Below are 10,432 nucleotides of genomic sequence, written 5' to 3'. Positions count from 1 at the left end.
AAAAGAAGCTTTATTGGCATGACAAATAAGGACATTCGTATTGCCAAAGCAAGTTACAGGGAAATATAAACAATAAAAATAAGAAAGAACAAAAATATACAGAACAGCTACATGTGCAAAAAATATAGAATAGAATAAAATATTAATAAAAACAGTGCAAAATAATAACAATAAAAAGTATAATATTTACAATAATGAGGTAGTAAAACAATCAGTTTGTGCGTGTGTGTGTGTGTGTGTATGTGTGTATGAGACATGGTCACCCACTGTCCCTCACCTGGTGGCAGGTGTAAGTATAGAGTGCTGCTAGTGTGCAGCTCTCTCTGTGCTCCCCCAGTAGGTGGGGCAGTTTGTCGGGGTCTGGGAGGGAGGTAAAGTTGGGGATGATGTTGTTAAATTTAGGGAAGAATTGGGAGCGGACGTGGTGGTACTTGGTACACCGGGTGAGGAAGTGCAGCTCCGTCTCTACTGTACTGAGAGTGCAGTGCTGGCACAACCTCTCCTCCCGGGGCAGCCAGGACCGGGTGTGTCGCCCCGTCTCCACGGCCAGGTCGTGTGCGCTCAGTCTGTACCTCGTCAGGGTGTTTCTTAATTTAGGGTCGGATACTGTGCTCAGATAATCTGCTGCACTGTAGTGTCTGTTTAGGGCCAAATAACAAATAACTGCATTTTACTTTGAGTTTTAGTTTCAGTTTCCCAATAATTCAGATATTTAGTTCTGAGTTTTTGTGTAATTTGGTTTATTCTAATTGGGTTTACAGATTTCTCTTGTTCCTGAGTCTTTATTGTGTTAGTGTGTGTTATTTGAGTGTCTGTGTGTGTTAGTGGTGTATCTGTGTGTGTTAGAGTGTCTGTGTGTGTTATTAGTGTATCGGTGTGTGTTAGTGGTGTATCTGTGTTGTTACTGGTGTATCTGTGTGTGTTAGTGGTGTGTGGGTGCAGTGACTCAGGACCAGTTGGATGAGGGGACTGGTATGTTTGCTCAGCTCTTGGTGTTTCAGGGCTTTATAATGATAAGTTTGGGGGTCGCTCTCATTTAGATGGTTCCAGAAGTTGATTGCTCTTCTCTGTATGTTTATAATTAGTGGAAATCGGCCTAATTCTGCCCTGCACGCATTGTTCGTGGTGTGTCTGTGCACCTTTAGGATGCTTTTACAGAACTCTGTGTGCAGGGTCTCTAATGGATGTTTGTCCCAATTACGGAATTGATGGTGTGTAAGCGAACCCCAAACTTCACTGCCATATAGAGCAATCGGTTCAATTATTGATTCAAAAATTTTAAGCCAGATTCGAATCGGAATTTCCACGAATGTTTGACGTTTTATGGCGTCGACGCCCTGCGAGCTTTTTCTCTCAGTTCATTTACTGCCGGATTAAAGTTTCCTGTGGAACTGATGTTCAGTCCGAGGTAAGTATAATCTTTAGTGTGCTCAATTTCGTGCTGTCCTAATTTATATGTGTGTTTGGTTCCCTGAGATCTGGCTCTTTTCTGGAAGGTCATAATTTTGGTCTTTTTGAGGTTGACGGTCAGGGCCCAGGTCTGACAGTACTGCTGCAGCAGGTCCAGTTTGTGCTGGAGACCCTGAGCGCTGGGGGACAGCAGGACCAGATCATCTGCATACAGCAGGAGTTTAATCTCGGAGTCGTGTAGAGTGAGACCGGGCGTGGCTGAGTGCTCTAACATGGAGGCCAATTCATTAATATAGATGTTAAATAGAGTTGGACTTAAACAGCAGCCCTGTCTCACTCCACGCTCCTGAGAGATGAGATGTTTCTCTTACTGCCGATTCTTATTCCACACTGGTTTTCTGTGTACATGGATTTAATAAGATCATATGTTTTACCCCCTACACCGCTCTCCAACATTTTATAAAACAATCCTTCATGCCAAATGGAATCAAAAGCTTTTTTAAAATCAATAAAGCATGCAAATATTTTAGTTATTTTGAACTACATATTTTTGGATCAGGGTGTGTAGGGTGTAAATATGATCGGTAGTGCGGTAATTTGGTAGAAAACCAATCTGACTTTTACTCAGGACGTTGTGTTGGGTAAGGAAGTGTAATAATCGTGAGTTAATGATACTACAGAATAACTTCCCCAGGTTACTGCTCACACAGATGCCCCGGTAATTATTAGGGTCGAATTTATCTCCACTTTTGTGGATCGGTGTTATGAGACCTTGATTCCAGATTTCAGGGAAGAAACCGACACTCAGAACCAGGTTAAAGACTTTTAACATCGCCAGGTGAAATTTGGAGCTGCTGTGTTTGATCATTTCATTCAGGATCCCGTCAGGTCCTGATGATTTCTTTGTTTTTAGTTTTTTAATGTTGTCTTTAAGTTCCTGCTCAGTAATGAGAGAGTCTAGAGGATTCTGGTGGTTTTTAACAGCCCGTTCCAGTTCCTCTAACTTACTAATAATTTGATTTTGTTCAGGATTTGAATCTAATTCTAAATTTTTAAAGAGTGATTGGAAATGGGTTGTCCAGATATCCCCCATCCTGAATGGCCAATTCTTCCTGTTCTCTATGTTTTAATTTGTTCCAATTGTCCCAGAATTGATGTGTGTTGATTGATTGTTCAATAATTGTTAGTTGTTTTTGGGTGTACTGAGCTTTTTTGGTTCTGAGTGTACGTTTATATTGTTTGAGGGTTTCACAGTAAAGAAGTCGTGTGTTACTGTTGTTTGGGTCTCTGTGTTTTTGGTTTGATATTTTACGGAGTTCTGTTCTTAATATTTGACAGTCTTTGTCGAACCAGCTGTCATCTTTTGTAGATTTAGGTTTTGATTTAGATTTAATTTTTAATTGAGCTTTATTTGCTGTATTTTTAAAGATCTGATTAATATTTTTAACTGCCTGATTTACTCCTTCTTTACTGTGAATGTACGCAGTGTCCAGAAAGTTATCTAAGCTAGTTTGGATTTCTGTGCTGCTAATTGCTTTCTGGAATTCTTCTGCGCTGTTCACGGCCCATCTGTAGGATCTGGAGATGTTGTACAGCTTACTGGGCCGTGTGTGTGTGGTGGGGTTAGTTTCTGTCTTTTTGATGAACACAGTAATTTGGCTGTGATCAGACAGAGGGGTTAGAGGTTTAACAGTAAATGCACTGAGAGAGAAAGGGTCTAAATCTGTTATTGCATAATCTACTGTACTATTACCAAGAGGTGAGCAGAACGTGAACCTTCCTAATGAGTCCCCTCGAGTTCTACCGTTGACGATGTACAGACTTAAACTTCGACAGAGCTGCAGGAGGTCTTTACCATTTTTGTTAATAACATGATCATAATTGTTTCTGTGGTTTAGGGTGGAATTGGTATTAAGAATTTGGTTGTTATTGATGAATCTGTTTCCCTGATCATTTATAATATCAGGTTGGGTTCCTGTTCTGGCGTTCAGGTCTCCACAGACGAGCACGTTTCCCTGGGTTTGGAAATGGCAGGTCTCTCTCTCCAGCTCTGAGAACATATCTTCAGAGTAGTATGGAGACTCTGACGGAGGGATATAAATGGCACAGAGAAACAGATCCTTCTGTGATGATAGTATAGTTTTGTTTATTTTTAGCCAAATGTGGTATTTTCCAATTTTCATAATGTTTATTAGCGTGTGTAGGTGTGATTTGTACCAGATTATGAGACCTCCTGAATCTCTGCCTTGGCGCACTGTGCTAAGTTTTTGGGAGGGTAGTATGATTTCTCTGTAGTCACGGGGACAGTGGGTGACCATGTCGGCCTTGCACCATGTTTCCTGTAGGATGATGATGTCAAGGTTTTTAATGTGTGTGTGGAAGTCAGTGTGTACGCTTTTTAATCCGAAGGCTGAGGAGCTCAGGCCTTGGATGTTCCAATTACTAACGGTAAGTGACATTGTGCAGTTGCAGTGTGTAGTGTTTAAAATGAGATAAACTTTTTTTTTTTTTTGTGTTTATACATATGTATATACTTATGTTTATCTTTAAATATAGATATTTATATAACTGTATATACAGGGGTTGGACAAAATAACTGAAACACCTGTCATTTTAGTGTGGGAGGTTTCATGGCTAAATTGGACCAGTCTGGTGGCCAATCTTCATTAATTGCACATTGCACCAGTAAGAGCAGAGTGTGAAGGTTCAATTAGCAGGGTAAGAGCACAGTTTTGCTCAAAATATTGCAATGCACACAACATTATGGGTGACATACCAGAGTTCAAAAGAGGACAAATTGTTGGTGCACGTCTTGCTGGCGCATCTGTGACCAAGACAGCAAGTATTTGTGATGTATCAAGAGCCACAGTATCCAGGGTAATGTCAGCATACCACCAAGAAGGACAAACCACATCCAACAGGATTAACTGTGGACGCAAGAGGAAGCTGTCTGAAAGGGATGTTCGGGTGCTAACCCGGATTGTATCCAAAAAACATAAAACCGCGGCTGCCCAAATCACGGCAGAATTAAATGTGCACCTCAACTCTCCTGTTTCCACCAGAACTGTCCGTCGGGAGCTCCACAGGGTCAATATACACGGCTGGGCTGCTATAGCCAAACCTTCGGTCACTCGTGCCAATGCCAAACGTCGGTTTCAATGGTGCAAGGAGCGCAAATCTTGGGCTGTGGACAATGTGAAACATGTATTGTTCTCTGATGAGTCCACCTTTACTGTTTTCCCCACATCCGGGAGAGTTACGGTGTGGAGAAGCCCCAAAGAAGCGTACCACCCAGACTGTTGCATGCCCAGAGTGAAGCATGGGGGTGGATCAGTGATGGTTTGGGCTGCCATATCATGGCATTCCCTTGGCCCGATACTTGTGCTAGATGGGCGCGTCACTGCCAAGGACTACCGAACCATTCTGGAGGACCATGTGCATCCAATGGCGGTGCCGTGTATCAGGATGACAATGCACCAATACACACAGCAAGACTGGTGAAAGATTGGTTTGATGAACATGAAAGTGAAGTTGAACATCTCCCATGGCCTGCACAGTCACCAGATCTAAATATTATTGAGCCACTTTGGGGTGTTTTGGAGAAGCGAGTCTGGAAACGTTTTCCTCCACCAGCATCACGTAGTGACCTGGCCACTATCCTGCAAGAAGAATGGCTTAAAATCCCTCTGACCACTGTGCAGGACTTGTATATGTCATTTCCAAGACGAATTGACGCTGTATTGGCCGCAAAAGGAGGCCCTACACCATACTAATAAATTATTGTGGTCTAAAACCAGGTGTTTCAGTTATTTTGTCCAACCCCTGTATGTGCATATACATTTTGTTACATTTTTTCAAAGTGGTTATTATTCTGTCCAGTGTTTTATTTTAGTTAAGTCTATTACAGATGTACTGTAATAATTGTCTGATCTCACCCATGTCGTTGTGTTGTGCTGGTCCTCTGAGAGCCTCAGCGTAGCTGCGCTGCGTTTCTGAGGTGTGGGTGAGGCGTTGCAGGGTTGTTGCTGGGGTTCTCTGTGGTTGGTGGTTCGTTGGTGTAGGTGCTGATCCGGTTGGTCCTGGTCTGGTTGGGTGATTCGGAGGGGTTGGAAGGATTGGGGGGCGTCGATGTGCTGGTCTGGAGTGCTGTGCAGGTCCAGTTGAAAACGGGTGTGTCAGTGGTCTCCTGATGGGTGTGCTGTGGTTCTGATGTGGTGGCTGTCCTGGTGTGTGTGTGGATCCGTTTATTCCCCGTGCTGCAGTTTTCAGAGTTCTTGTGAATTCACTGATGCTGTGTTTGTTCAGGTGTACGTGGTCGTACAGGTGATGGAGCGAGATGTTGGTGTGGTGGGCAATGTGAATGTTAGAGATGTGTGCACATCCTCTGGTAATGTCCGTGTTTACTCTCTGTATTGTGTCTGGGTGAAAGTCTCGTCGTGGTAGGAGAGTAGATATTATAATTTTAGTATTTGGGAAAGTCTCAGCGGTCCTCTTTGCAGCTCTGCACACCATCGCTCCGACTCTCTCTTGTTCCGCCCTCAGGTCGTTTGTGCCCGTATGGATTATTATACACCTGGGCTCACCCAGGGTATTATTTTGGAGAGATGCGTAAACATCACGTGTCCTTGGACACCAGATTTTTGAGGTTTTTTGTCCTGGGAAAAGTTTCTCCATGTTTAAAAATTTGCCATTGGAGTCTATGAGAATGGCGATGTCAGTGTCTGTGTGGGACACAGCTGGTTGGTCACTTTGTTGTGGATGATCGTCCAGCTGTGTGGTGCGGGGTGTTTCCTGTGAGGTGCCTTCCTTTGGTTTTGAGATGCCAGAAGGAGGTTGAAGTGGCGTTCTGGGTGTGGGTTGTGCAGAGGGCCCAGGAGTGGGTTGTTCTGAGGAGGTGGGTGATGGTGGTCCAGGGGTGAGCTGGGTGGCGCAGGTTGTTGTTTCCAGAGGTGATGGAGATGTTTGTATCTTTGTTGTTAATTTTTCCATGATCTTGTCACGTTTGTGCATCTCCTGTATCAGTTTTGTTAGTTCTGTTTTGAGGATTGAATGTTCTTTCTCCATGTTCTCCCTGTAGTGTACCAGTTCAGCCTGTAGTGTTTCTCTCTCCTTTATTAAATTTTGGGTGTCCCTTCTCATTTCCTGTACTGTCCTTTCCAGTTGTCCAATTTGTTCTTTGAATGGTTCTGGTGCATTATTGTTAAAAGTGTGTGTGAGGAACTTCTGTTTTAACTCTGTTATCTCCACTTCTAATAGAGCCACAGAGTCTTTGATCTGGGTGACGGTGGTGTGGAGGTGTGGGCTTGGTGGTGAAGTCGTGCAGGACTTCACACCTAGCTCGGTTCCTCTGTCTGAGGTGTGATTCCCACTGTTAGATGTGGAGGGGATCTTCACACCTGGTTTTATACTGGTCCTGTTGTTTTGTATTTTGGCGGAGGGGGAAGGTGCCCGGGTGTCCATATGGCACAGACTTTTGAGAGTTGGAAAAACCTCTTCAAATTTCTTCAGAGCCCCCTCACTGCCTTTTATTACCACAGATCCAATATGGTAGATGTTAACAATTAGAAGTTCTTCACCGTTTTCATAGATATGAATCTGCTGTCCTTTACCAAAGCCATTTTTGGTGATGTTTTTAAAGTAGGAGCAGATCGTTGGATGCCAGGTTTTCTTGTTCTCAGTGTAGAATGTTAGATTTGTGATGTTTTCTCCATTAATTATCTCACAGTCTTTAAACAGGGTTTCTGGGTTTTCTTTCATAATATTAAGTTTGTATTCCTGTTTGTCCATCTTGGTGGTAAACTTTTTAGTGTAGTCAAAAGAGCGTGGCTTTACTACTGCTGCTTCTCCAGCCATTTTAATAAAGATATCAGTAGTTTCAATGAAGCTCTCTTACCCTGAGTGTTCACAAAGCAGGAAGATTTCTGTATTTAATCCAAATTGTCTCCTAATTCCTCGTTATTTCCTTCAGGTTTTGTCCTTTTTCCTTGTTGTTGATGTTTCCTCCTGTTATTCCTCTTTGTTGAATAATGTTCTTCCTCTTGTAGTTCACTTTGTCTTTTGTGTTGTTCCTCTTGTTCCTCTGTTTCTTTCCTTTTTAGCTTTTTATATTTTGCTGTTGTTTAAATTGTTATAACTTAAAATTTTGTTTGCAAAAGTTTATCTCATTTTAAACACAAAAGAACTGAAATAGTTCAGGAGCTCATCTTAAGCATGACCTCTCTCTCTCTCTCTCTCCACACCTCTCTCACACACACTCACACACACACTCACACACACACACTCACACACACACACACACACTCACACACACACACACACACTCACACTCTCACACACACACACTCACACACACACTCACACACACACACACACACACTCACACACACACACACACACACTCACACACACACACACACACACACACACACTGTTTCAAATACCTGCCCAGTAAGTACAACACACACACACACGCTCACACACACACACTCACACACACACACACACACTCACACACACACACTGTTTCAAATACCTGCCCAGTAAGTACAACACACACACACACGCTCACACACACACACTCACACACACACACACACACTCTATCGAATACCTGCCCAGTAAGTATAAGTGTTTTATGAGGTCGTCCAGATTTGGATATACTCAATTCCCCTGTGCACTCTGGCGACCTCTGCTGGTTAAACAAAACATTTGCCTGTTGCTTCTTTCCATCGGATGGTGGTGGATTCATCCAGAGGAGGAACACACTACACTCTCTGTACTCCTCCACCACTAATACTGATACCTCAAGCAGCCAGCAGGAGGCGCTGCTGCAGCAGCAAGGAGGAGATTCATCCTTTCCTCCCTCAGACACCGTCTAGGCTCCCCTGATGGTTTAGCATGTAGGTTTGTTTGCTCATAACGATCTTGTTTACGTTCCTCTAATCCCTCTTCTCTATCAGTCCTGTTTAAGGAGGAGGACCCGCTCTTACCTCGCCCCTCTCTGCTGCCGCTGGATGGTGTGATGCCACTGTGCCCCCCTCACCCATCAGACTACCACTACCCGGGGGGGTACCACGACGAGTTCTGCCCCCCGGCCGACGAGGACCAGGGCGGAGGAAACGACTGCGAGCCTTCGTTTCAGAACCTGGAGCTGGGCTTCACCGAGCTGTTACCCCCGCTGTACCCCCCGCAGCCCTGGCCCGACTCACCGTACCTGTCCTCCTCGCCCTCGCCCTCGCACTCCTCCTCCATCAGCCCGTTTCCCAGCAGCCCCGTCTCTACCTCCCCTCTCCCCCCTCCTCTGTTAGCCCACTGCCCCCCTGCTTACCCTCAGGAGGGGCATCTGGGGTACGGCGGGGCGCCGCCCATGCAGCACATCACGCTGGACGAAGGTACGTTCGCCTGCTCAGAAAGGGAAAGGCTTTGATTGGTTACGTGCGGCGACCAATGAGTGCCAGGTAGACTTGGGTCTAGATGGGTGGGGCTCATGATGAATTTTGGGTTAGGTTAGGTTAGGGGTTACCTTCTAATTGAGTCATTGCCTAATCCCTTTTTTGGCTGACAGAAAACCGTATAGCGTATGCAATCATTCATGACTCTTGCAGTTTCCTCGAGTGGCCAGCAGAGGTCACTATTGTACAGCAGCAGTACGTTTACATTCACGTCATTCAGCGGACGCTTTTATCCAAATCGACTTACAGTAAACAATCTAAGCAATTGAGGGTTAGGGGCCTTGCTTAAGGGCCCAACCAGGCAGTGGTGGGGTTTGAACCAGCAACCTTATGCTTACTAGTCCAGCACTTCAACCGCCAGGCTACAACTGCCCATTCAGCAGACGCTTTTGTTACATTATGAATTACTAGAATTTCTGAGCAATTGAGGGTTAAGGGCCTTGCTCAGGGGCCCAAAAGTGGCAACCTGGCATTAGTGGGGCTTGAACCGGCAGCATTTTAACCATTGAGCTCCCACTGCCAGTAAAGAACTGTGGACAGTGGTGACCTAGTGGGTGGAGCTTTGGACTATCAACTGAAAGGTTGAGAGTTCAAATCCCAGCTCTGTCATACAGCCACTGTTGGGCCCTTGAGCAGGGCCCTTAATCCTCTCTGCTCCAGGGGCACTCTTAAGCTGTATATTGGACTAGTATTCAGAAGGTTGCTGCTGTTGGGCCCTTGAGCAAGGCCCTTAACCCTCAATTGCTCAGACTGTACACTGTCACAGTACTGTAGGTTTATGACTTCTGTTGTACTGTACCCCTGTATGTGTATATATGACAGATAAAGGCGTTCTGTCCTGTTAAAGCACCGGTCGACCTCCTGCCCTCCCTCAGGCACGGCCCATTGTGCCATTTTGGTCGTACACTTTTAATTCCCTACACTTTTCAGACCTGGTTAATAATGTCAGACTGGTTTGATTTTTTTTCTCCCCACAGTGAACGAGTTTATCGGCGAGGACATCAGGACGTTTCACACCGACAGCAGATCCTCATAACGAGGAAAACGACGCGCTGCTCCTCATTTAGTGCATTAATCGCTCTCATGTACGAGTCTCTGTATTGTTTATGTTTATGTTATATTGATCAGTTTATCGTGGGGGGTGGGGGTATTTCGGAGCGCAGGGGTACGGCTGCAGGTACGAGTCCGGTATTTGGAGCGATACTTGAATGGACACGATGTTTTTAAACCTCTTTGATAAATAAATTATCATTTCAATAAAGTCTGTTGTGTTTCTGTCTATCAAAAATATTCACACACACACACACTGTTTCAAATACCTACCCAGTACAACACACGCACACACACACACACACTATATATATATTCTACACTGACTGTCCATTTTATCAGCTCCACTTACCATATAGAAGCATTTTGTCGTTCTACAATTACTGACTGTAGTCCATCTGTTTCTCTACAGTACATGCTTTGTTACCCCCTTTCACCGCACCGACACAGCAGCGCTGCTGGAATTTTAAAAATTTTAAATACCTGTCCACTCTATTAGCCACTCTTACCTAGTCGGTCCA

General features: G+C 44.6%; 1 protein-coding gene across 1 annotated transcript in view; it reads left to right on the top strand.

The window, feature by feature from the left end:
* The window catches only part of nfatc4 (nuclear factor of activated T cells 4), a 24,498-nt gene extending 14,376 nt beyond the window's left edge, over positions 1 to 10,122 (top strand). Inside the window, exons 12-13 of the mRNA XM_062992871.1 lie at positions 8,370 to 8,801; positions 9,839 to 10,122. Of these exons, the coding sequence (XP_062848941.1) occupies positions 8,370 to 8,801; positions 9,839 to 9,897 (491 nt within the window). The 3' untranslated portion in view covers positions 9,898 to 10,122. The remainder of the gene's footprint in view (positions 1 to 8,369; positions 8,802 to 9,838) is intronic.
* The last annotated feature ends 310 nt before the right edge of the window (positions 10,123 to 10,432 follow it).

This window comes from Trichomycterus rosablanca, chromosome 4 (assembly GCF_030014385.1).
Source record: "Trichomycterus rosablanca isolate fTriRos1 chromosome 4, fTriRos1.hap1, whole genome shotgun sequence".
In the NCBI taxonomy this organism is placed as follows: Eukaryota; Metazoa; Chordata; class Actinopteri; order Siluriformes; family Trichomycteridae; genus Trichomycterus; species Trichomycterus rosablanca.
This window is presented reverse-complemented; position numbering and strand designations above follow the sequence as displayed.